The sequence below is a fragment of the Mixophyes fleayi genome, chromosome 7, assembly GCF_038048845.1.
Source record: "Mixophyes fleayi isolate aMixFle1 chromosome 7, aMixFle1.hap1, whole genome shotgun sequence".
Classification (NCBI taxonomy): Eukaryota; Metazoa; Chordata; class Amphibia; order Anura; family Limnodynastidae; genus Mixophyes; species Mixophyes fleayi.
In genome coordinates this window covers 41,295,259-41,322,289 of record NC_134408.1, presented here as the reverse complement: position 1 = coordinate 41,322,289, position 27,031 = coordinate 41,295,259, and the positions used below count along the sequence as shown (strand labels likewise).

The window sequence follows — 27,031 nt, the reverse complement described above, 5'->3', positions numbered from 1 at the left end:
TGGGAGGAAATAGGTTTATTTATTAATTGTGAATACTAATAGTTTAATGTTGGCGCTGGTTTGGAGGATATAGGCCTATTTATTAAATGTGAATGCTATTTAAGTCAGGCTGGTTGCAGAGAGAAAGGCCTAATTATTAAACATTGGTGTTTCTTTATTTCATTTTGGGGCTGGTTATGCGGAAGGATTCTTAAAGTGTTCAATCACTGCTCGGCTTTCCATATTTCATGTACCTATACTTTTTCCAAACAGGGCCCCAGCAATCCAGGATCCAGACAAGCAGCAACAACTGAGTTTAAGAGACGAACAACAGGCGCAGGTAGTGAAAACCGCAAGAACAGGTAGAAGAGAGCAGGTCTGTCCGAATTCATGCGGGACAGTCGCTCATTGCAAAGACAGTTGGGAGGTATGTCCTGCTTTACACTGCTCTGCTCGTGAAGGAGGAGCTGTGAGCACCTAACAGTAGTGAGCAGGTGCTGGAAGAAGGCTGGAGAGAAGCCTAGCACTGTCTAATATGATAGCCACTCACATGGTGGTCATGCCCACTCTGGTGGCGTGGCGTAAATCCCCCCCCTTCCTTTAGAAATGCTGCGTTTGCAGAATCTGATTCTAGAATCTGATTGGTTGCTATAGGCAACATCTCCACTTTTTCGAACCCACGGTTTAGTAAATATACCCCTAAGAAAATAATGTCCTTGTGGAGTATACAGAAATATATTTTAATTACATTTTGTACCAAATTTTAACAGATATGAATATTGAAGAAATGATGGTAAAACCTGTGCCAGCTATGTGTCAGTTATTCTTATCTGATGCAAACAAATGTCAATATCTGTGCCAGGATAAAGCTATCAGCATAGTCTATAGAAAAGGTGAAGCAAAACGAACAAAAACGGTTAGTAAATATGGATAAGGGGAGGGCTGGCAAATTTTAGCCTGGGGGCAAAACTCAGCTCAGTAGCATATGTAGATGTCCCAGTGACCCAGCCCAAGTTAGCTCACTATGGGACAAGCCCAGGGGGCAGATGCCCCCTACCCAGTCAGCCTGTGATAAGTATAAATAGTGGGAGGATTCCACTAGTAATGATTGTTAATGGGCTATGGTTATATGTAATTACCTGCCCAACACACTTATTATTAGATCAGTGGAACATTGTAATATATGATATAAACAATGTAAAAAAAATCCAATATCAGTTGTCATAATCATCCCAAGAATTAAAGAGTGCACTGAAAATATGGTAAACAAACGGTTGCCTCTATGATATCACTGTTCCTAGTGGATTGACTGGAAAATTGCCTCAGCCCAAAAAAACGACTGCTTCCATTTTGTATACGTAACTCATATACTTTAATACAATTTGTTTCCATGTTCCGTACGTTTGTAGTACAAGCTCTTTAGATAAAATAAGCTACAACACCATCTAGTGAACATTTATAAAACAACAGTAACAAGCATTACATTTCATGTCTTCCCGAATGGAGAGTCAACTGTCAACCCGCGCTAATACAGTGTAAAAAAAATGGTTTGATTGTGTAAGAGACAGAAATCCTATACATTCTACAGAATGTCCTTTTCTCACAAGCGTTCAGATAAATACACCGCTGCTCGGCATCCTGCTTGTATGACACTCTTCAGCACAGAATAGGCTGGAGCCTGCAGAGAAGACAGGAGAGTATTACCTGACACTATTACCTCGTCTGAACATTGTGTTTAAAAAAAAAAAGGTTAGCTGATCCCTCATGAAAGCACATCAGGGTGTAAATGTATCAAGCTGAGAGTTTTCTGGTGGGTTTGAAAAGTGGAGATGTTGCCTATAGCAACCAATCAGACTCTAGCTATCATTTTGTAGAATGTACTAAATAAATGATAGCTGGAATCTGATTGGTTTTTCAAACCCGCCGGAAAACTCTCAGCTTGATACATTTACCCCTAGATCGTTGCCACTTGATAGTTTCTTTGCTCCTTGTATGAAGTAATATCAGACATCTCATGCGTCTACAATTGTCAAAGTGACATAGTCAACCAAAATAAAGTCATTTTACCACATAGGGTTGTGTATAAATATATACTGGAACATGCAAAACTGCATTCATTGATTACTTTTATGGCCAAATAATACCTTTGTTAGAAATAGGTTAGCTCAGAGCTACCCAGAAACAAACCGGGCTCTTACCAGCTCTGCGTCGTGCTCCAGTCCTGTATCATGGTGCTCCATCTCCTCATCCCGAAACTTCTTTATTGTCTAGAGAGGAAGGAGTGGGTATGTATAATATTACATATAGATAAACTACAGCTGGAGAGCATGTCATTCTATGGAAATCCATAGGATAATTATACAGCATGTTGGAAAATGCAGTCAGAATAGGACCACTATAAAACGCTCTTAAATAATATATTTTATTTCTTTTAATTTAAGGTACAAGAGTGCCAATTAGTGTTCAAATGGCTCTATGATGTCAATGGACTGAAAACAATGTACTATACAACCATGATACATTTATTGGTGATATTGAGCTAGAAAATGTGGTGTAAATAGCTTTTACTGCACACCAGTATATATTAGTTATAGGGCCAGAAAAAGTCATACCAAAATACTGATAAACTGATTCTGTAGATGCAGCAGCCTATTAACATGCTATGTTAGTCCTAAACATGACCTACGGCCACAACCAGCGACCCCCAATTTCACACTCCTGCAACATTAACATTACCACACCTATTTACTAGTTACCCCACACTTGTATTTAAGACAAGCAATGCGCACAGACAAGAGAGTTAGAGTAATAGAGTATTGCCCCGACATTTCCTGGCATAGTGACTAATGACTTGGCAAGTATTAGTACTGATCACATCTCTGATGTATGGGGGAGGGCGTCCAGACACTAGCTGCTGCGATGTGACACCGTATGATAGAGTCATTCATTGTCACATGACCGGATTAGGTAGTGACCAGCGAGTGTCTACGCTCTTTACTGCCACAACGAAGAATCAAGGGGTGTGGGAAAGCACACAAAGTGAATATTTCCGATACCCCTTGGTTAGCAAAACCATAAAATATTGGCCTCCCAGCCACTCGCCCACAAAATATAAAGAGAAACCCTGCACTGTAGCATAAATACCTGTAGTAATTCCCGGTGCTTTTCAGGATCCCTCTCCATAAGTGCTCTAATCTGATTGTTATAATGGGTAGATATAGACTCCTCCACAGCCACTGTACACGCCATTGCGCCTTTCCTCCCCAGCAGAGCTGTCCCAGCCCCTGAGATTAACAAAGCATGCAAATACATTAGTGTATATATATATATATTATAATATGAGACAGAAAAAAAGATGGTGATGGGGAAACCTACCTAATGCAAATCCAGCCACATTCCAAAACGGCAGCAGTATAGTAGGTCGGACTCTGTTTGAAACCATTAGCTCATCAAACTTTTTCAAATGAACTTTCTCCTGATTCCACATATGCTGTGAAAACAAGCGAGGTGTTATACAGAAGACAGGATTACATACAAAACACAATGGGAATCTTTCCTAGGTCATTTCATTTGTGAGAGTCCATTTACCATGAGGTAGTACATTGTCAGCAATACCTGAGGGCATGAACTTGAGCTACATCATTGTCTCTCACCCTACACTGCAATAGATGTAGTTGCTGATTCTAAATGTAACAGAGAGATAGAGATATTATTCATATATATATAACACAGCAGGGGGGGGCGAGTATCCCAAACAGCAGGGGTCCCAGGCATTGGACCTGTGCTCTAATATTTTGTGGAGTTCAGCCCACTAGTAAACCTCTCCTTTGGCTTTTGTATTATATGGACGCCTTATAGGACCACTAAACAGACAATAAAAAGTACCTTATGCACAAATAATATTTACAAACACATATGTAAAAGTTTTTGCAAATAATCAGAACTAAAAATATTGAAGATAAAGATGTGATGTTGGATAAAATAATGTCTAAGCATATTTTCTTCCAGTCTGTTGATGGACACACAGAACGACCTCTCTCAGCCAGAAGGGGCTGATAACAGAGAGCATTCACTTATACTCTGCTGTATAACACATTGAAATACAATATCAGATATGTCAGGTTTGGTCAAGGTAGGTGGAGACTTACAGAGATATCTCTGCATTTACAAGATACCTTTTTGTATTGTATCCACTTGTATCTATGTGTAGTGCCCCTAAACTGCACTACAAATGTATAACATACATTTATAAGATGATTATTCTTTAATACACATTGCCTAAGTGCCATATTTGGAATGGATATTTATATAATGGACTTTGCCACACAATTACTGATACATGAATAAATAAAAGCTACTAGGGACATGGCCATGATGACCCCCTTATCCACTGCCTATGTACGTGTTGTTTTGCCTCAGACATGTGGTCATGAAGGTTCCAATCACCCCTGAGAAAACATATCTTTACAATAATAAAATAAATAAATGTATACTTAATTACCTGAATGATGGGACCTACAGATGAGCGGCCCAGTATGGCCATTTGTCCAGCATAAATACGATTTGCACCATATTCCCCAGCGTGGTCTACTCGTATTATCCGATCCAGCAGAGCTTTCTCTTCAGTATCTGCACAACCCAGTGAGCTGCAGTGTCTGACCAGCATACCCTGCGCTGGGGAGCAGCATTGTCCCTTCACGTCTGTTAATGACAGCAGACAAGAGGAACAAATACATTATTAACTCTATATTTTTGTTTTTAAGATACAGTAGTAGTAGTAGAGTTAATTTAATTTAAGGCCCAAAAAGCAAGAAGCAACACTGAAAGGCCAAAGATAAGAAACAGTGGTACTATATTGTCAGCCTTTACTAGGGATGAAGAGCAATTGTAAAGCGCTACGGAATTTGCTGGCGCTATATAAATAAATGATGATGATGATGATGATGATGATGAAAACACTGTCTGGTTTGAGTATTTACTCTGTAATAGCTACTAATGTGCCTAAGGAAACTAGATCATTATAGACTATTACAGTACAATATGCCTAATGTCACAGTGATTTCCTCTTACAAATATATCAGTGTATAGCATCAGTATTCTGCACATGGCTGCTTGTAAAGACGATGGTTCTATGTAAGGATCCCTGTTCCACCACTGGTCACTGACAGTGGAGGTCCGTGATTACAGGCGGTTCCGGCAATGTACTCCTGCCATATTATATTACTGCTCATACAAGCCACCAGGGAATAAAGCCTACAGGATTAAAGCACTAATAAACATTAAAGAGACTACAATACATCAGCAGTTTAAACATATGTTTCACAATAGACCCAAATCACCTTCATGTCTGTCCCTCTAAATTGTCCATTTTTAGTATTTGACGTATGAATGTGTATTTTCGCATGTTACCGTTTTCTGTTATGTTTGCCTCTGTATAGTAAGCAGTGGAGGGCCGGCAACATTGTGCATGGCAGGGAAGCACAACTAACAGTCCTACCAGCAGTGCCTTCAGCCTATCACAGGCCTGGGATCATACCTATACTCTTTTTATCAAGTTTCCAGGCACTTGGACACATGAAAACTAGATGAAAATGCTGTAATATAAAACAAATTTACTTTAAACAGCACACTGGCGCTCTCTGCATTGACTGTATTGCCCTATTACCAAAGTAACATGTGGTAATTTTCATCCATTTCCATTTAGCCAACGGCATGAAATCAAAGCATAACAATGTGTTAAACACAATAAACCCTTTATGTGCATTCTGCATGCTCTGATGAGACTATATAGGAATTCCATGATGTCATCCCCCAAGCCCGCAGTATAAATTACAGCTCCTATGCTCACCCAGATGGACACATTTTGCACAATTTAATTTAATTTTCTGTCTCTTCCAACCAAAGTCTCCTTGATTTGGTCCTCAAAAATGTTGTTAAAAGAATAAAGGTGATATACAACCACTTTGCCTTTTGTCTTTCCCACCACCTCTCCCAGTTGTCTGTCTCACTTCATCAGTCACCCTTTATTTTTAGCCTGCCCTTATTCCTGCCTACCCCACTGTCTTACATCTGTTCCCCCTTGCTACATGTTTCTTGTCTGTCAATTATTTCCCTGCCTACACTAGTCTGTCATTTTCTGCCCCCATTTCTCTTGTCTGCTCCCACTTGCCTCATTTCTTATACTTATCTCCATGATGCCTATTTCCACTTTCTCTTCTTGATTCACCATGAGTTTCATGCATGCCCCCCTTTATTTCTCTGCCTGTGTTCTTGTCTGTCTTCTTTATAAGCCCCCAAACCTGATCGCTGGCTAATTGCTTAGTTACATTACTTTTTATTGGTTTTCTTTACTCCTCACCCCTTTTCTCGTCTGCCTCTGATGGTGCCTTATTCTCTAATTCTGTATATGACAGGTAATGCTATTTCTGCGCTACTCCACACATTCTTTGGTGCACACGGGGGGCCCAATTCATCTTCATACGTAACCTGCATGCAACTTGCATTGAAATAACAAGCACGGAACTTGAGCAAAGTTCTGAGTGTATTCAAATACAAACAGATCCCTATATAAATTTACTATAAATGTTTCTTGCTATTCATAGACAGAACACAGTGTAGGATACGCATATGCATATGTGCAATATAAAGTCCCGTAAGAACGCTTGCAAAAAAAACCTAAACTGTTTTATAAAATAAATAAACAGCTCTTACTACTATAATCATTAATAAAAATAATTGTTTTTTTTACAGTAAATACATAAATCAGAATGTTCTTAATGCATACTGTACTTACAATCCGCTTTCATAGTCTATCTTCCTTGCATACACATGTTCTGTGCTATTTAGTGGCACGCAAATGTGTAGGTTTTAAAGTAAAGACTCTGCTGTGTCAGTCATCACTATCAGTCGGCACTTGCATATGATACGGCTATAAAACACGTACTTACTAGAAACACAGGACTTGAATTGGCTGCATCTGCATCCCCTTACTGTACATTGCCTCCATGTCCCACCTTTCTAGCTGTTAGCTGTCAGAAGTATCATTTGCGTTTGGACATGCATTGGATGCAATTGCGTTCATTGGTGTAAGGTCCGTTTCTGAGCATGCGCAGAACAATTTATGCAAGGTGCGGCACACAAAGGGACGTATGTCCACAGATGGATCAGGCCCGGGTTGTCTACAGCACATATCCTAATGTCATTTTAAATTAATATTTAGCCAACAGATCACTGAACATCCCTTACTGCCTGACTCTGCAATGGTCTACACTTTTCAATTGCTGCCCGGGAGATATGAAAATGACACTGCATACCAGGAGAAATGGGCATGGATTTATTACATGAACATCCCATCCTGCCATATATACCTTGCAACACTGTGACAGTAAAAGTAATAGGCTAATCACCATCCTATAACTTTACTCTCTGCTATTTCCTATGGTAGGCAGGCATTGCTGGAATAAACCTGTATTGTACTGCAGTTACTTCTATATCACTCCAACTATATCACTGGTTAGAGCCAACTCAAGGGAGTGCACTATGGGCTATAAGGAGAATGCTGGGATTTTCCTTCAGGCTGCCATTAATGATTTATGATTCTGGACTACTATGGCAACCACAGTCGCATGGCACATGATGTAGTTAACAGAAAGGATTTGAAATGAGCAGCATTTATATTAAAATTTCATCAGGCTATAATGTTCATTAAAAAAAAGTTTTCTTTTAAGTGCCCCCGATCTCTGTATAAAATGTTTGGAAGTAACGTTTGAATGGAACAAGCAGTTTGTATACCAAAGATACTAACAAGCTACAAGGTGCATATTATATTTTTTAAAGTAACCCAGTGGTAATCAGCATTTACAGAAGCAACAAGAATTACCACACTGTAATGTCAATGTGATATATACACTCCGATGTACACATCTGTTGACAATTCAATACTTTTATAGGTGGCTCTTTTACATTCAGTTAAAGTGCATGTCCTTTGTGAACATTTCTTCTCTTTAGGGGTTCAACATTCAAAGCAGACTCAGAGTTTATTTTATAAGTATACCTGTCAGATATTACAGGGTTTAGAATTATATACAGTAGAGTGTATATTATCTTTTATTTATAAAAACAAATCTGTAAAAATGTATTAAACAAATATTTTTAAAGGCACTGCAAGAAAAGTTCACCACAAACACTTTTACTTTGCTACATTCATTTGAAAACAATTATATACGAGATCTGGGTATTGTAAGTCACTGTGGATCTCTGTGACCATATAAAATCACAAGGCTGTAGGAGGAATATTTCCATACAGATCACAGAAAAAGCAGGTCTAATATCCATAATAATTTAGAGCACATTAGTCATTATAAATACACAAGTTTTCGTAATGAACACTGAACTAGAAAGTAATGAACTAGAATGCAAACTCTCACAGGTAGGGTCCTTTCTACCCTTTGTCTCCTCTCAGTCCATCTTGTCTGTATGTTCGTTTATATTGTACGCAGTGTATCATATGCTGTATTGTGCTGTTTACCGTTAGCTACATGTATTGCTGTATACTAATATTGTATTATTACTGTATGCATTTGTTTTGCATTGTTGTATCCTTGCTGTACGGCCCTGCGGAATCTGTGGCACCTTATAAATAAATAATGATGATGATGATGATGTAATGTGAATATCAGAACTCTCTGATTATAAGAGATGACATCGGAACATACTGTATATACCAGCCCTGGCCAACCTGTGGCTCTCCAAGTATTGTGAAACTACAATTCCCAGCATACCTAGCTAGCTGTTGGCTAGCCATCTACTGGCAAAGCATGCTGGGACTTGTAGTTTCACAAACACCTGGAGAGACGGTGGCTGGCCAGGGCTGGTTTTTACAGATAATATTTACTAGAGTTTGTACATATATTCACATCACTTTTTAGCAATTTTAAGAAATGCTAGCAATAATCTTCCCATAACCTCGATTAGAGCAACAAGGGAATACATATATTACACCTAAAATAAAGCTTTTATAAAAGTAGAAATGAATCCAAATAAATAAATGAATGAATTACTTTTTAATCCAAGTTTGCTCTGGTCAGTTATTTCAGGGAACCTCACATTAACTAACCTAACACCCTCTTTGAGAAACTATCCATGTTTTTATTGAAGTGCTCATTATAATCATGCTGGGGTGTGTTGCAGATTGTTACATAATGCTATTTACCTTGCTTCCCCTGGAGACTGGAGCACAGCTGTCGGAGCCTGAACCCCGCAACTCTCTCCATCTTAACTACTGGAATCGACCTTCTTTCTGCCCGAGGCTGTCACTGTCACACACTATTTGTCGCCTTACTCTGACATCATCCGCCATGAGTCCGCTGCTAGGATACCAGTAACGCTGAGTTGTAAATCCTAGAGATACACAGTATGACTCTCCTTTGACTGCAATGTAGGAACCATTTTGTTGTAGTCTCCTCAGGCGAACAGCATACGCCAGTGACAAGGTGAGTCTGCTACTTGCTCCACACCCACTGTTGCTATAGCAGCAACAACACCCATCAGAAGGAGACTGCGGGCAGCGGACATGGACTGCAGTGTCCCCATCAGTGACATTATCCCGGCAGTGGCTGCAAGGCTGTGAGTTGGAGTTATACTTTAACTCTTGATATTGTCCAGTGCAGTTCACGTCATGTCTTGTCCCTCTGCATGCTCAGTTATTACCTAATGTATTGTTCAGTGAACTCTTCTTTAACAAAAATAACATAACATGTGCTATTTATTTTTAATGCAGAAAATATTATATTGATGTGGAGAGAAAAGAAGCTGCTTTTGATTTATCTATAAATCAGAAGGATTCAGATAAAAAGTATAGACTCTATCAAGTAAGTTCAGAATGGATATATAATATTGCAGTGTGTATGTCTATCATATAGTAAGTTCCCATTCATTTCCTAGCTTCACTTAATGATATATTACATGGTATACTATTCAATATGTGAAAACCTTGTAGTGCATTGTTAACAGGTGTCCTTAATGTGCAGGGACAGTACCAGGTTTTAAAGCTAAATTCCCATGCAGTTATTTCTGTTCACCGCTTTAAAATGGAACACACATTTTTTTCATTGTAGCTTCTTATTGATGTTTATTTTTTAGACTTTAGCTAAAAAGTATGTTTGAATTATTTTTCAGTTTAAGGTGAGTTAATTTAATCTTAAATAAATCTATAACTTAGTCAATTGCATGTGCTGCTTGTGTAATAAACAATAAATACTTTATGATATTCAGAAGTGCATGGTGTTCAAGACTATCTCACAGTGATGTCAGTAATGGGTACCCTATGGCATTTCACCATTGCTGAATTAGAGTGGCTGGGAAACACAAGTTTAGATTTATGGAAAGAAGGATGAGCTTAGGGCAACAGTAACCACTTGTTTTATCATTTTGCTACTCTTTTGCTTAGTCTTAGACTTTTCCCCTTTTATCCCTCCCTCCATCTTGCATGCCAAGTGTAAATTAGAGCAGTGTTTTTCATCCGTAGATAATAATAAAAACAGAAAAAAAAGTAATACAAACAACAACAGTACTTTATATGTGTAGATAATAACAAAAGAGCAACAATAGTATTTTTATTTTGTAAATAATGGCAATGACAATATCTAAGTAAATAATAATACCAGTATTTTTCTGCTAGCTTGCAGGGGGCCGTGCATTGCATCAAACTCAGAGGATCAAGAAAAACTTTCTGGATAATAAAATGAAAGCTTCCCTTCAAACCTACACTGAAAAATCTGGAGTGGAATGGAACCAGAAAGTGAAAATAAACCAAGAGCAGAAGCAGCAAGTGCAAAGGAAAATCAAAAGGAAGATGTCATCCTTGACCATCCCTGTATGAGTATATATAACCCATGTACATCATTATGACATTGGGCTCCAGGGAGTTTACAACAGATACTAGTGGTTGTTTGAAGCATGGCAGTAATCAGGGAAGCAAAGCGTCAAGCACTTGTCTGCATCATGCTGAGTTTGCAGGTTGTTAACAACCAGAGATTTGGGGGCTAATGCAGAGTTTTGGCCATAATTGCGCCCCAAATCGCAGACACAGATAGGGTCCACTGAGAAAGCTGCAATTGCAGGTATATATCGCAAGATAAGTGCAGGTCTGAATTGTTAGCATATGTGCAGGGGCTGGCAGGCAAATTTTAGCCTAGTAGGTGAGACTCAGCTCAACTGCCTAGATAGGAGCATTTTAAAGGAAAATGCAAGTAGCCTAGTGACCCAGGCCAAAGTAGCTCACTATTGGACTGGCCCAGGTGGCAGATGCCCCCCAGCTCGGCCAGCCCCTGCATATGTGCCCAGTTTACGTCGGGTATATGTCACATACACTTACGTCTGTTATAACCACTTGTTTTGTTTGCAAAATATGTATTTGCTTTTAGACATCAATAAAAAGGCAAAAGCCTCTGTAATGCAGGATAAATGACTCATGCAGCTAATAAAGCAGTGTAAGTGGAGCATTCACAGACAGCCAATCCCAAGCGGATCGCTATTGCTGGTGACCATCATCCACTGCTCATCTCAGAGCATCCCAAGTCAGACATTGTGGAGATAAATGTTAAAGTAACTTTAGCCTCTTTCAAATTTGAAGATTATTTTTGTAGCTTAGACTGTAGTTTTCTTACATTTACATAAGTGATATCATTAACTCCACTTTTGTGTGTTTGGCATCTTTATAGTCTTTATCATACTATTTATCGTAACACATTATAATTACAGGACCGTTTTTCAGGTAATCGTGTCCATCTGAGGAGCATAAAATGGAAATGCAGGTAATCACTCCCACTAAGTAATGTTTTGCTGCTATTTTGCTGGGATATTAAACAATACAATCAGTAATTTTAGGCCTAAACAATACTATTTTTTTTCAATCCAGCATGAAAGTAACATTCACCTATTGATGCGTAGATCAGTGTTAAATTTAAACTTTTTTTCTAAAGACGCGAATGATATTTACCATGAATTCCTTTTGCTCTTACCCCATGGCAGCCGGCCTGTTCCTGGTGCTCAGGAACAGGGCTGCCATCAGGGGGGTACGGCCAGTACTGCTGTGAGGGGCCCGGACAGACTAGGGAACCCGGATAGACCTCTTCGTCTGTCCGGACTCCCTGGACTGTCCAGGCCCCTCAGTCACCGACCCTGCTGCCCCTTTTTCTTCTTACCTTCTTCTCCGCGATGCTGCAGCTCCACCTCCCAGGCTCTGATAGACTGGGAGCGCGGCACGGTGATGTCATCACTGCGCGTCGAGCTCCCAGTGTATCAGTGACTGGTAGCTGCAGCATCGCAGAGGAGAAGGTAAGTTAATTAGGTATTCATTTTTTTTTTGGGGGGGGGGGGGAGGGAGAGCATGGGGGACCTTAATTGTGTGGGGGGGGGAGGGAGAGCATGGGGGACCTTAATTGTGGAGGAGGGGAGGGGGAGCCTGGGGGACATGAACTGTGGAGAGAGGGGGGGGAGGAGAGGGAGAGCCTTGGGGACCATAACTGTGGAGGGAGGGGGGAGAGTCTGGGGGACCTTAACTGTGAAGAGAGGGGGAGGGAGACCCTGGGGGACCTGAACTGTGGAGTGAGGGGGGAGAGGGAGAGCCTGGGGGACCTTAACTGTGGAGGGAAGGGGGGAGAGAGAGAGACCCTGGGGACCTGAACTGTGGAGGGAGGGTGGAGTGGGAGAGGAAAACTTTAACTGTGGAAGGGGGGGAGAGGGGAACATTAACTGTGGGGGGGGGGGGGGGCATTAACTGTGCTTGCGGGGAGGGGAGAGGGGGACATTTACTTTGGGGGGAGGGGAACATTTACTGTCATGAAGGAGTGGGGGGAATGTACTGTGATGAGAGATAGGGGGCGCATGTATGGCGAAGAGCGAGGGGGGCACATGTATGGGGAGGAGGGGGGGGGGGGCTGCCAGATTAATTAGTACTGGGCTCCACAGTTTCTGATGGCATCCCTGCTCAGGAATATATTATGCTTTTGTGTGCGTGTTTCAGCAAAACTTTTTTGGATTTTTTCCCCCCGTACCATAAAACAGGGAGATGTTTCAGCTGTATTAGGGAATTGTTTTTTTTAACGTTTTATTGATTCCTAACAGAATGCATTTGTTGCACATAAAACAAATGGATAAAAACTTGGGTGCAAGTGGGACTTAAGATGCTCAGCAGATGGGCGTAAATACACTATTTTTACATACAACTTTTTATTTAATGGTGAATTACGCCAAATTTGTGTACATCAGACTCTCAGTCCTCAATAGTGGGCTAGGAGGTATCAATTTATATACTCAAACTTCACTTGCTAACAGAGTTATAGAGCTAAAGTTTGATGTTGTATCCTTCTTATGGATATAGCAAGCGGTACCAAGCCAGGATGTCTGTGTTGAGTATCTAACAGCTGGCAGAGCTTTCACCAAATCTCCAATTCAAACACTAAATGGTGCTGTGTAGAAATGAGCCTTACACTATAAACATGGTAATTTTACGTATTAAACTAAAGGTGGAGTTAAATATATGTACGTTACTAAAGGTTTGGTTTAGTTACATGGACCAGAACAAAGTGTGTTTGTGTTTTTATAGTGACTGGGAAGACTTCTCTCCAGGCCCCAGTCACAGCTCTCCACCAGATATATCACATGGAGAATTCAGAAGACTTGTTGCATCTGCTGCAAATCTCATTCTGGCCACTGTAAGTATCACGCGTTCCGCTGACTAAGGCTGGGTACACACTACAGGGATTTTAGACGATTATCAGGCCAATCACCCGATAAATGACAGTTCGGCCCGATATCATATTAGTGTGCACACTGCAACAATGGACATCATATCGATTCATTTGATTTTTAAACTGAACTAAAATTCTCGTTCAGAAATGGATCGACATCCTTCCAATCCTGCAGTGTGTATGCACTCACAATCAGAATCTCCAAAGAGTTTACAGAGTTATGATCTTTTCAGCAGATGATTATGACCAATGAGCACAGATCTGAGGGTAAATCATGTAAATCATGTATATTATGTACAAATGAATTGACAAGCTGATCACAAACTTTTTTTTTTTCTTTTCAGGTATTGGTAAAATCGTTATAAAAAAGACAGTAGTCGATAATGTCTGTAGTGTGTAACCAACCTAAACATGTTTTTTGTATGAGGTTCAGTAAATCTAATAGGTTTGCTATGTACAGGGCTGTGCCTTTAACGAAGCATCCTGAGGCAACTGTCACAGGTAGCAAGTCTTGGGCAGAAAGAAAAAGGGGAATTCAGTGCATAATTAACTGAAAAAATGCCAGTGTTCTAATTATCTAAATCAGGGGTATTTACCTACTTGATTAAAGTGTAAATATTAATATATTTGTATTTTAAAGTGCACATAACACATTTACAATGTTTTTGATAGTTTTGTGTAAGAGAATATAAAGGTGACACTTCAGTTACTGCCTCAGGCAGGAGAATAACTTGGCAGAACCCTGCCTGTGCATTCGTTACTCCATCACATTAACTTCTTGTGGCATGACACATGGATCATCATTAAATGTAATTTTAGTGGGTGGGATATTCTGCTTGGCCCCGCCTCCTATGTTATGTCATGGGGGTAGATGTGGTCATTTTGCTTGGCCTATCCTTCTAAGTGATGCCATGTAAAACATGTGAGTGTGTGTGTGTGCTGCCTAGCATTAGCTATCTGAGTGATTTTATCTCTGAGAAAATTCATAAGATTGTTACAATTCTCCCCACTCATTTTCTTTCTGGGAGAAAATACGCACAGCTAAAGATAACCTACATAAGCATAGCAAATAAAACCTTTACATAATCATACCTCCCAACATTTAGATAGCCGGGCATTGGGACAGGGTATGTGGCATCATCACAATGGGGGCATGGCTACACCCGATAGCATGCTTAGCGCTTTTCAAGTGCTAGGCTGCGCCATAATGTCCACCCCTCCTAACGCCTTCAGTGCACACTAGCACCCATTCACTGCCATGCAGAGTAGCAGGGAACGGACAATAATTCCTAACTCCCCCCGATCAGGACAAAGCTTTCCCGATCAGCCCTCAAATCAGGACTGTCCCACCTAAATCAATATGGTTGGGAGGTATGACAAAGTTGATAAATAGACTAGTATCAGATGTGTTTGATGTATCAAGTGAAATTTTTTGAAATGCTACTTCGCTCTTTGACGTCACTGGGTCTTAGTGCACTGATAGACCGCATCCTCAAGAAGCCTATAGCCGCTACGTGTGTGCAGGGACTCATTTTTATTATGATGATAATGGTTTCTATTATTAATACACAATGTGACATATTCAGCCGTGGTGTAAAGTGACAATAGAGATAAATGTTCTGGTCTATATGAGCAATGATGAAAGCTCTGAAGAACAGGGTGTAAGGGGACGGCAGGAGGATCACTGGATAAGGGACAGGTGGTCTCCATATTCTTCTAGCGTAGGCAAGTCATGACTAGTTGTCCATTTTTCATTCCATGGAACATATTTTTCTTAAATGGCTACACTGTGAAAGACGTTATGCTTTGCCTGTAAAAAGCTTGTATTTGTTTTTATCTTGCCAAGTGAAACAACCATTTGGTTTGATTGCAAAAGCCAGCTTAAGAACCTTGCCAATTGTAATGTGTAAACAGGGAAGTCATTTCTATTAAATCATTTCCTTGTTAAAAGGATAATACCAACTTAAAGTGCAAATTCAGCTGTGGGTGAAATGTCAAGAGTAAGAACCGATCTCAGAAGCTTATTCAGCTGGGGTATGGTGTTGACATGATCCAAAGGGTTGTTACTGGCAGTGTGCTACTTGGTATTACTCCTTCATTGTTGCTGTACTGTTTACCCTGTATGGTCTATTGTTTGTACTGTATACAGTGCTGCGGAAACCTGGTGGCGCCCTATAAATAAAGGATAATAATAATAATAATATAATGGAGTTCTGTGAGGCATTAAGCCCAGATGCTGTACATTGCTGTACATTTAATTTAAGGAGACCTTAACAGGTCATTAATGCCTTTAAGGTGTCCTTAACACCAAGAGGTTATGCTGGATATCACCGCGGTGTCCGGCTCCACACATTTCCGCGTACTACAGTACTCCAACATCGTGGATTTTCCTGTGCACCTCTGTAGGGTGTGAGGAAAGATCGGCGATGTTGCAAGTGCCTTCGCTTTGAATTGAATGAGCCCCTAAGATAATAAAGCTGTCCCTAACTTCTGTGTAAACCATATTTATACATGTATATTAAATATACATATGTAAGAGTTATTTTTTTTATAGAATTTTTTATTTTGACCCTTTTATGCCTACATCCCCCCAAATAAAAATAACTTTTATGCATATATTGAATGTACATGTATAAATATGATGTGCGCCAATATATACATATACACACATTTTTCCATACATGTCTGTGTGTGTATATTATAAAGCATGAATCTGTGATGTATGTATATGTATATACATCTTGTTCAGAGGGGACCGATCAGTCCTGTGCAGGATGTATTTAGTGCAGAGTGGAGCTGAGCTCTGATCACACATCAGTCCCCTCTGAGCGCAGCGGAGTGGGATTGGTTACTTCTCTATAAGTGATGCACTGCAGTTACTTAGGTTATTCTTCATGTGCAATAGAGCTGATAATTTAAGTAATGCCAGAGTGCTACTTAAATAATCAGTTGTGTGCATGTGCAGAGATGGTTTAAGTAAGGACTATGACGAAGTGTTACTTCATCACAGTGTTACTTAAGGTAGCTAATTTTTATTCTACATTGTTACCTGATTTATCGTCACTTGCTTAATTAACTAGGGTGCACCTAAAGGCCCTTACTTAACGGACTTTAGACTCTGAAGGTCCCAATACTATCTGGGGTTTACTAAGTTGTAGGGACGATCTGACAAACTTCTGCTTCTGACTACAATTCCAACCCGTGTTTTAATAGCTATACGTGTTTGAGCACTTATGGTATATTTTAGTGATGTGCTTTTTTTATTTTTTTAGACCCCAGTGTGTCCTTGCCAATGCTCTCACCAATGCAGAAGTAAGTACTTCTAGAGAGAAATAGGTAACTATTTACACAATTATTTTATGGGTTATTTTTTGGGTTAATTTATTGCTTTGTTTTCATAGCAGAAGGTGGTTTCAAGAGAGGTGTGCTACAATCCCATCCCTTGCTATGTGTGACTATTCCATCTTCCTGCCAAGAACATTGTTCCAATACAGAAACATCATCTCTGAGTGAAGGCAGTCACACACACTGTGATGAAAGTGTGGATCTTGGTGTTAAGAAGATTCAAACGGTACGTTACTGCTATTCCCAAGTAACTACACATTGCAGTGTGGTGGGAGACTGCAGGTATTTTGTCTGGCTTGTGTGTCTCGTTCTCATCTTCAGCCTTAAGATTGCTATGGATTGCAAATCAAGCCAATAAGCTTTCTCTAGGCGATAACGGAATGCTGGGAGGAGTGCAGTAGGACAGGGTTGCTGTAGCCACTGTTGTGGATAGGACTGTAAGTCTGTAGGAGCCTAAGTGTTTTATTGAGAAACAGGATGCATTGTTTCTAGTCTACAAATGTCTCCTTTTACAGTCAGCAATAAGAGAGTTGGCAGTATCTGCAGTTTAGTTGCTGGTGATTCTCTTTGTGGACTGCACAAGAGCAAGGACATGCTATCAGGGGAATGTTTTGTTTTGGAGTTTAGGTAGGTGAAGTACATACATGAGTATTCAAGTTAAATTTCCTAGTGGTTCAGTTTCTTGAGCAGAGGAGATTGTTGGGGCTGGAAACACTATATATTTAAAACAACATTACAAAACAAAACCATAAAAAAGAAGAGTGTGTGTGTGTATGTATGTATATATATATATATATATATATATAAATATATATATATAAAAAATATAAAAAATAAAACTTCCAGTAAGGGTTGTTTATAGACATTGCTCAAAGGTGTAAATGTGAAATAAATCATAGCAACCAATAAGACATTCTGACTTTCTGGGCTTTAAGCAGGAGATGTCGGAAAGTTACTATGGATTACTGCACGTTTGCACCTTTCAGCATACCCTCCAACCGTCCCAATTCCAGCGGGACAGTTCCTGATTATAGAGGACTGTCCCTCTGTCCCCGATCAATGGAGGAGAGACAGAGAGGTGTTTTTTTGTTTTTATTAATGTTTAGCTGCCAATTTTGCAACAGCGCCACCTCCTGGCCAAGAGGAGAAGTGCTCTGAGGGAACAACCTGCAAGGAAAATATTCCTTCCCCTGAAGATCCTGCTGATCTTATGGGTAAAATTAGATTAATTATGTGGACACTATTTAGGTGAGTGTCTGTCTTGTGGGCCAATATTGGGGTGCAAGACACACCCCTCCAGCTGGCCAACTGCAGGGAGGTATGTTTCAGTAATGTTAGATAATAACCCTCAGTGTTGATGGAATTAGTACTACTGCTGTTACACTAAGCCATGTGTTATCTACAGATCATATAGTATGCCGTGTTTTATGATTCTCTCAGTTAGAGGTTTTACATGCACCATATTGTGATTTACAACTATAAAAACTATATACTTACAATCTCAGTGCATACTGCAGGTGCCAGCAACAAGTGAGAACATAGATTATGAAATTGTTATCAATAGAGGAGCCACTTATCCAACAGAAGCTAAACCATCCCTGGTTATACAACTAGTTGGTGAAAATGGGAGATCAAAAACACTTGTCCTTCAAAACTCATTGGCTAAGTCTACCACATCATGTGCTGGGCAGGTAAGAACTGCCCTTCCCTATTGTCAGTAATACTGGTATCTCAGATTATATCATAGTATTTCTTTTTTGTATTTAAGGCTGCTACTTTTCATGTGGAAACAAGAGATGTTGGAGAACTGAAGCATGTAATAATGGGAGTTGACAGAAAACGTAAAGGTACATCAATTTGGAAATGAAATATTACACTAATGTGAGATGGATTTAGTTTGGACCTTTATAAATAAAGGAGGAATTAGATTAAGGAGAGTGGAATGTACTAACAATGTCCAAAAGTCCACATATGCAGCTAATTTGCTGGGATATTTGGTAATGGTCATATTGGAATTGCTAGGATCATTATCAGGCGTGTTGGTAATGATGTTGGCAATTGAGCGCTATCAAACTGCATATACAGCCATTTTATATTTGCAGCCACCAATGATGACGGAGTTGATGCAGCCACTCCTGGAGAGTGACAAATAGATAGGTCTAGTCCTGTTTGGCATCCAATTTGTTTGGCCATATTGGGCACTGATCCTGTCGCTCGGGCCACGTGGCAGGATTACTACAAATTTAGCTACTAATTACAGCAATACATATTGGCTGTGCATTCCGGCAGACTCTCATAAAGTAGTATCTTGCTTTAATCAATCATTGAAGAAAGCTAACTAGGCAAAATGTAACACCATAGTACAACTATTTCATTGTTAATAAAAACAAAATAAAACTAGCTTTACAAGACTCCATGGTCATTCGTGAAGCATCTTTTAAGGAGTTTGAGTTCTCAGTATATGTGCCATTTCAGAGTCTTCACTTCTCATATGAAGGTGTGTTATTCCTTGTACTTACTGATTACAAGGCTTCCTGGACCAACCGCTTCACTCACTGACCTATTACCATTATACACCTTGTACCTTACTACCTGAGTGTATTGATGCATCATTCTGATACTGCGGATGCGGTGGAATTATATTGCTGGTGCAGCACGGTTTACCCATTAAAAGACTCATACACAAAGAAGGGAAAGACATGGCAAAAAAGGGGCACTCAGAATCTATAAGTGGAAAGGCAAATAATGAAATAAAACATAACCTTTATTATTATCTGTAAAATATCGTGTGCTTCTCCTGATGAGAGAAAACTAACGAAATATTAAAAACCAAAACATACAAAGTGAATTAAAATTGCAGATCAACTGCAGACGCTCTGTGGTCCTGTCTAAATTATTGTAAAGTGTATAGGACAATTAATCTTCATATATATATAGTACAATCTAATACATTTGTCCACTAAATTATTTGTCGTTATATAATAAAGAGCTACTTATCTTCAGTATATCAGATAATTCCAATATCTAGCTCTGAGAAATTATATTTCTTATATTCTTTATGTTATAATAGAATTCAAGATAATTGGATTAATCCTTATAAGGAGTTTCAATTGGTTTAATATATAGTCTGATAGATACAGTTAATACTCATAAGTTTTGCAATAATATCTCAATTTTTAAATTTAGAACACAGATCTATCCTATTATTATGTCTTGTAGGCTTAATAAAATATTTCTCCAAAATTATGGTCTTTATTTGGTGTGTTTTTTTATTTACCACTCAGCAGTTCCTCTATAATTAAGTACTCTGGGATATGAGGTGGTATATTCATCCACTCATATAGGGATCTATAATTGATGATATACCTTGTGCAGTATGATCTCCTCCTTTCTGACCATTAAAAGACTGTAAGCAACAGAAATGATATATAACCTTACAGCTGGGTATCATGACTGTACTGAATGCCACTTTTTTTTTAATCTGATGTGTCCGGGTGTTATATTGTTATTTGAAAAGTGCTGAATGCTGCATCCATGTGTAAATTTCTACTGAACCACTTTACCTTGCTGAAGTTTAGATTCACAGGAGCTTTGGACACAGAATTTGTATGAAACCTTTAGAGAAGCACCCAATTCATGTAGTTGTTTTGCATGATATCTGAATGATTGTCTAGAAACATGTGGAGCAGCCAACATCTTATTCAGTCATAACGTAGACGTATAACCACTGCAGTTATATATAGCATATGGACATATCAGCCCCAGTTAATATGTATTTCTATCAGACTGCAGGTGCTATTGCAGGAATATCACTGTAAAGAAAAGGGCAGCAGAATATGTTTTTCCATGTAACAAATGGCTATCTCCATTTCGGACGGTTGTGGCACATGCAACAGAACTGGTCTCTACAGCCAACGTGATACCAGCAACAGCAGCCAAAGGTAACCAGTAGTCATGTGAGCAAGGTGGGCGGGGCCTGCTTAGTGAGCCTATGGTACAACAGACCTAAAGCTATTCAGTAACAAAAAGGTGATCAGTTCAGCTGAACTTTTACTCTGTGATTTAGTAGCACAGATATTCCATAAAATATTGTGATGTTTGTCAGTTTCAGATGCTGAAAACTGTCATACAAGAAAGAAACAGATCATACAATCCATTACAGACACCAAACTACATGACTGCAGGAGCACTTCACCTTTGATCACATCTAAAGGGCTTGATATATCTTCCTGCACACATGCTGAACAAGGGGAAACGGCTAAGAAAGTTAGTCCTGGTAAATTAGATGTTTCTAAAAGAAATGTCATCAAATCAACTGCATCACATAGAAGAAGTGATAGTAAGGACTCACAGAGGAGAGCAGTAAGAAAACACGGTTCACCAGAGAGAAAACCTCAAAATGTATCCAGCTCCAAAAAAGGAGTCCCAGGGGTATCTTCAGGGAATACAGATGGGACAAGTAAAAATAAATCTGATCAGGTCACCATGGTGGAGGTCACACCATCCAATCCCGTAACAGAAGATGGTAGCACACGTCCATCTCCACTTGGTGAGAACTTGGATAACGTAATCACTAAAAACACAGCTGGAAATCTGCAGACGCAGAATAACATACAGACAGATGGGCTTACTACACCAAAATACAGGAAAGCAAGCAGTCCAGCAAGCTATGTGTTCTTCTCTCGTGAAAGCGAAAAGTCACCTGTCATTGTTAAAGTAAATGAACATGCTAAAAACAATACAAGCAGTGGTTTGACTTATGGAGCATCATATGATGGCATGAAACAAAGTGTCCAGTATTCCTTTAGTGATAACAGAAAAGAGGAGATCGATGATAGAGCCTCACAACTTCTCATATTACAACAATTACTGTTAGAATCTGAGGACAACTTGACTGCTGTCTCACCACGGCCAGCTTCTCAGCCTTTATCTAACTGCTTGAACAATGCAGAAGCAACAGTTGATAATGGTACTAAAGCTGATGAAGACAATGAAGTCCACAGCGCCCTGCTAGACAGTGAGGCTGCACAAACCTCTGGTTACTGCTGTTCATGTGGAGATCACTGTAGCTATGTGTCTGACTCCATGCTTGATGAGGACTACCTGTTTTTTGATACATCACTGGAACTAAGCCTATCAGACGATGAAGGCTCTGAAACTCCTTCAAAATTTGGCAATCTGGGCAATGAAGCAGAAGAAAATAATGAAGAACAAGACAGGAAGGTATGTCGTCATCATCATCATATAAATAGCGACACTAATTCCACAGCGCTGTACAGAGAACTCACTCATATCAGTCCCTGCCCCATTGGAGCTTACAGTCTAAATTCCTTAACATACACCCTAACCAAGATAGACTAAGGTCAATTTGATAGCAGCCAATTAACCTACTAGTATGTTTTGGAGTGTGGGAGGAAATTAGAGTGCCTGGATGAAACCCACGCAAACACGGGGAGAACATACAAACTCCACACAGATAAGGACATGGTCAGGAATTGAACTCATGACCCCAGTGCAGTAAGGCAGAAGTGCTAACCACTGAGCCACTGTGCTCTCATGTGACATTAGCTAGCAACTGGCTAGATGAGGACTACTTAAATTATAGGATACCTGTCCCTTAATGACTTGTAATCTATCACAACCATAATGGAGAATATAAATACACAACTTTAAAACACTTTTATTTTGCTGTTCAATGCTACCTTTCATTCCCAATTATTCACCCCCTATCACCCCAAGCTCCCCCAGGTTCATCTTTATTAAATAAGTAACCAGTTAGTTAAAATTATCACTTTTTTATTTTTTGCTGACAGGCATCTAATATATAAAAGCCTAGCGTCGTGTGTTAGTGTGTGTGTGTGTGTGTGTGGAAAAAACTACCTGGTGACAGAGTGCTCAAGCTGCAGCGCCACCTGCTGGGCGGAGTTATATACTACACTGACCTACTAAATTCTTAGCATTATCTAATATATAAAGGCCTAGCGGCGTGTGTGTGTGGTGATGAAGATGACAAGAACCTTTTTAACACCTTAAGTAGCTTGATTTGACTAGAATGCATGAGTATCATGCACGGGTTAACTTGTTCTTACATATGTCATAAGATGGTAAAACCAGGCAGGCAGCAGTCTGCAGTTGTATCCCCCTAGGTCTAGGCTAGGTTACTACAAACTTGAGTGAAGTTGTAGTAGCACACACTCACATTTATGAGTTGAAAATAAAATATCCCAAGCAGTCGGAAGAAACAAACCAAGGACAAATGCTAATTACCAAGCTTCAGCTTCTTCTTACAATCTGCCACATTGATTAATTAAATGAAAACTCAACACTCATTTCTTCATGGGATTGCTGCTTTAAGTTGCTTGCTATGTGAAAACAAAGAGCCAATAAAACCATTATTGGTTATTTAAATACACCCATACCTGCTTATTACATACCTAAATTTAGAATAAGCTTCTCTAAAAAAGCTACGAATTGGGGGATAACTTAAGTGTATTACTAATACACTGATTTTATTATATTCATTTCTACAAGTCACTAACATCTTATTGATTATGTTTTAATACACATTTAATATTTGAATGTATGTAATATGTAAACAACGGCAAAGTACTTCAAATAAGGTTGTGGGTGCAAAAGGTTAAGGATTTTGGTCTAGGACAACTCTAATAAGCTCATGTAGTAGGAGTGACAATCTATGTATAACATATCAGGAGCACTTGAAGGACGGTTGATAAAGCAGAATGACATCATCAGATCAGACCACGCTTACAGTGATATTGGGAGATTTGCCTAATAGCAATGTGTGTGGTAAAAAAACAGAATGTGAATGATCCAGTCACTATCAGCATACAGTGGTTGGCAGGCCCCCATAGGATCTGGCTGCTCAGCCCACAGGCTGTACAGCTTATACTGACTGGCCACTCATGTGCGATTAGATTGAAACCTCATATTGTGCGTGGCCGTCAGGCCATGCAGCAAGCTAGACACCAGGGACCTGATTCATTAAAGAAAGTAGAGCAAAAAAAATGAGTAACTTTGCATCTTGGCAAAACCAAGTTGCAATGCAATGGGTGCAAATTAGTTTATTATTTTGCACATAAGGAAAATACTGGCTGTTTTTTCATGTAGCACACAAATACTTGATAGCTTTATTTTTACACTGACATTAAAAGATTATCTAGGATATGCCCTATCCCAACTATAAATCTGCCCCCACATTTTAAATTTACCTCCCCTCCAATGCAACATGGTTTTGCCAAGGTTCAAAGTTACTCATTTTTTTTTGCTTTATTTAACTTAATGGATCAGGCTGCAGGTCCTTCTGCAAAAGCTTGTACTTGACCAGAGTACCTCATCCGACATGAATAAATGATCCATGTTTCTTGTAGGAAACAATAATCATGTCTTTTGTATTATAGAAAGCAGCCAGCCAAGATATTTACAGAGAACGAAGAATGGATTCTTGCAGTGAAAACTTGAATATATTTCAGAGCTCATTAGCTGCAATACTCTGTCATGACAATATAACACTTAGAAACCTGTGCCTATCCCATTTATTTATTTCCAGGTATAATATATCTTGCTGTTGTAAATTGAAAGCCTGAAAACATGTTAATTCCAGTTGCTGATATTTGGAGAGGTTCGAGAAAGAGGCAGCATTCTGGGCTATGAAGAATGGGACCTTACACAGCGATGAACGCACCTTTCTTTCAGACTTCTCTAAGTGATCACTGTTAAAAGCAGCATTCAATATTTACTGTATATATATATATATATATATATATATATATATATATACAGGGTGATTCAAAAGTCGCAGTACACCCTTTTATTTCAAAAACTCTACAGGAAATTGGGAAACCTGAATACTCCAGTAAGGTATGGGTGACGTGGTCTATCTTTTACGGTATGTACCAAACATGGGCGCCATCTTGAAATCAGCCAATCGGCCCAATTCCTGTAGAGTTTTTGAAAATAAAAGGGTGTACTGCGACTTTTGAATCCCCATATATATATATATATATATATATATATATATATATATATATATATAACAATATGTAACTGTCCTCTTATTATATTGTATTCTGTTTTCAACACTTCTGTTATGTCTATATATCTGTAGTTATTTCCTTTACAAAACACACCTAAGAAATTTAATTCAAATATTTAGCTTGATTTATGCATGTTCCACTAACTGGAGAATTATCTTCTAAACACGTACAGTTTCACAGATGAAGAAGGTAAAACACTTCTGCATCATGCAGCTTCTCAAGAGGATACAATTATTTGTCAGGTATTATTATCGTTTATTTATATAGTGCCACCATATTATGCAACACATTACAGCATACATACAGAAACGTAATTGATACTCTTAGCTGAATGCCTTAAGTTATAACATAGCCAACAGCATGTGTTCTCTTTTTTTTTTTTGAAGGTTTCCTGATCTGTTACTATCTGAAGTAGCGGGCATTAGCCCACATTAACATAGCCCTATCTCCTTACTATGTACAGATATTCTCCAGAGTTTTTATCAAAAAAGCCATTGATCAATCCCTTGAAATGATGAGCTCCAAATGATGGCTGATTATGTAGTGATCACCTTATGCCTAGTTTTGTGTCATATATAAAGAAGGTAAAATTTACATAATTCCTTGGCTCAGAGATAGAGCCACCGTTTTTGGGTTGTGCAACATAATTATAGTGGTTATAAACTAGCCACGATCATGTGCATGCCTTCGCCTGTGCCTAATCAAGCATAATAATGCAGGATGTTAAGAATTGGCAAGGAAGCGCATAAGATTACTATGGGACCCAAAATAATTTCCCCATAAGCGTAGGACTATTTGTGTACAGGATAATCCTGCAGTGTACTCCCATCTCCTGCACTGCCTGCTGCTGTGATGCGCCAGTCATCTTTATGCCCTGGTACGGATTTCATTTCACTTGGCTGATAATTCCCTTAGCAATTGTAGAGAACAGAGTCCTATATCAAATCTATTGGGTAGTAGGTGTGACATATGGGCTACATAGTGTTGAATGGGGGGGGGGGGGTAACAAATGGATCATTCACAACACCATGGCTGGCAGCACTGCAGCGTTCTAGGACAACAGGTGAGTGCTATGACTGTGCAGGAATGGAATGAGGAGGGGGTGGAGAGGTCAGGTATTCCTATATATGGGGCCCAGTAATCTCTTGTTATGCCTTTTATTCCTAATTAACTTTAATGTTTCCATTCATATTATTGTGAGGCATTTAAATATCCCAGTTGTTGCATTATCTATTCCTTTACCATGTAGGTGCTTCTGGACACTACTGTGGGAATGGTGAACATAGACCAACAGGATATGTTTGGGAAGACCGCTTTACATTACGCTGTTCAAAATGGAAATACCAAGACAATAAAACTACTTTTGGACAATGGTGCAAAACTGGAAATTCCAGATGAAAATTCCAAGACCGTTTTAGATATTGGTCTTTGGAAAATTCAGGCTAAGTAAATATGTATTGCAATTCTGCAAGAAGGTAAAAATGTAATTTGTTTGACTCTTTGGGGTAAATGTATCAATATACGGGTTCTTCAACACCCGCGTGTTCAGCCTCTTCCGCGATTAAATTTCAAGCGGCGCTGCATTGTAAAGGGAAGTTAACCCTTTACAATGCAGCGCCGCTTGAAATTTAATCGCGGGAGAGGCTGAACACGCGGGTATTGAAGAACCTGCATATTGATACATTTACCCCTTATTCTTAATAGAAAATTAAAAGGTCAATGTAAGGAAATAGAATCTGTTGAAAAATTAAGAATTTGAAGGCAGAAAAGAACCTAAGTCCATCTAGTCCCTTTTTATGTGTGTGTCTTATTTTGTTTAGCTTTTTGCACAGATACCAAGGGGTAAATGTATCAAGCTGAGAGTTTTCCAGCGGGTTTGAAAAGTGGAGATGTTGCCTATAG

At 39.3% G+C, this 27,031-nt stretch overlaps 3 protein-coding genes across 3 annotated transcripts; 2 read left to right on the top strand and 1 right to left on the bottom strand.

Annotated features, from left to right (window-relative positions):
* Positions 1-1,422: 1,422 nt before the first annotated feature.
* On the bottom strand, positions 1,423-9,315 carry COQ7 (coenzyme Q7, hydroxylase). The gene is made up of 6 exons (XM_075181503.1): positions 9,191-9,315; positions 4,481-4,680; positions 3,355-3,469; positions 3,124-3,263; positions 2,178-2,246; positions 1,423-1,657 (listed from the first exon to the last, which is right to left on the bottom strand). Exons 1-6 carry the CDS (start codon positions 9,249-9,251, stop codon positions 1,580-1,582), a joined length of 663 nt encoding a protein of 220 aa, XP_075037604.1. The 5' UTR covers positions 9,252-9,315; the 3' UTR covers positions 1,423-1,579.
* A 210-nt stretch (positions 9,316-9,525) lies between these two features.
* LOC142098494 (uncharacterized) lies at positions 9,526-21,441 on the top strand. Its single transcript, XM_075181336.1, has 12 exons — positions 9,526-9,603; positions 9,758-9,848; positions 10,658-10,852; positions 11,740-11,792; positions 13,586-13,694; positions 17,003-17,042; positions 17,132-17,301; positions 18,593-18,766; positions 18,844-18,922; positions 20,861-21,016; positions 21,181-21,351; positions 21,404-21,441. Exons 1-12 carry the CDS (start codon positions 9,551-9,553, stop codon positions 21,439-21,441), a joined length of 1,329 nt encoding a protein of 442 aa, XP_075037437.1. The 5' UTR covers positions 9,526-9,550.
* Positions 21,355-26,719, top strand: LOC142098681 (uncharacterized). Its single transcript, XM_075181502.1, has 4 exons — positions 21,355-22,298; positions 24,494-24,642; positions 25,302-25,371; positions 26,379-26,719. Exons 1-4 carry the CDS (start codon positions 21,561-21,563, stop codon positions 26,577-26,579), a joined length of 1,158 nt encoding a protein of 385 aa, XP_075037603.1. The 5' UTR covers positions 21,355-21,560; the 3' UTR covers positions 26,580-26,719.
* The last annotated feature ends 312 nt before the right edge of the window (positions 26,720-27,031 follow it).

What these genes read in the sequence shown, in the direction of transcription:
- COQ7 (XM_075181503.1), bottom strand. Translation starts at nt 9,251, where the DNA reads ATGGAGAGAGTTGCGGGGTTCAGGCTCCGACAGCTGTGCTCCAGTCTC. An exon ending in CAGTCTCCAGGGGAAGCAAG is followed by an intron (nt 4,681 to 9,190) that starts GTAAATAGCATT and finishes TGTCATTAACAG; the next exon opens with ACGTGAAGGGACAATGCTGC. An exon ending in TGGAGCACGACGCAGAGCTG is followed by an intron (nt 1,658 to 2,177) that starts GTAAGAGCCCGG and finishes TCTTCTCTGCAG; the next exon opens with GCTCCAGCCTATTCTGTGCT.
- LOC142098494 (XM_075181336.1), top strand. Translation starts at nt 9,551, where the DNA reads ATGGACTGCAGTGTCCCCATCAGTGACATTATCCCGGCAGTGGCTGCA. An exon ending in CAAATCTCATTCTGGCCACT is followed by an intron (nt 13,695 to 17,002) that starts GTAAGTATCACG and finishes TTATTTTTTTAG; the next exon opens with ACCCCAGTGTGTCCTTGCCA. An exon ending in GTGTTAAGAAGATTCAAACG is followed by an intron (nt 17,302 to 18,592) that starts GTACGTTACTGC and finishes TGCATACTGCAG; the next exon opens with GTGCCAGCAACAAGTGAGAA.
- LOC142098681 (XM_075181502.1), top strand. Translation starts at nt 21,561, where the DNA reads ATGGTGGAGGTCACACCATCCAATCCCGTAACAGAAGATGGTAGCACA. An exon ending in ATGAAGAACAAGACAGGAAG is followed by an intron (nt 22,299 to 24,493) that starts GTATGTCGTCAT and finishes TTTGTATTATAG; the next exon opens with AAAGCAGCCAGCCAAGATAT. An exon ending in AGGATACAATTATTTGTCAG is followed by an intron (nt 25,372 to 26,378) that starts GTATTATTATCG and finishes TTTACCATGTAG; the next exon opens with GTGCTTCTGGACACTACTGT.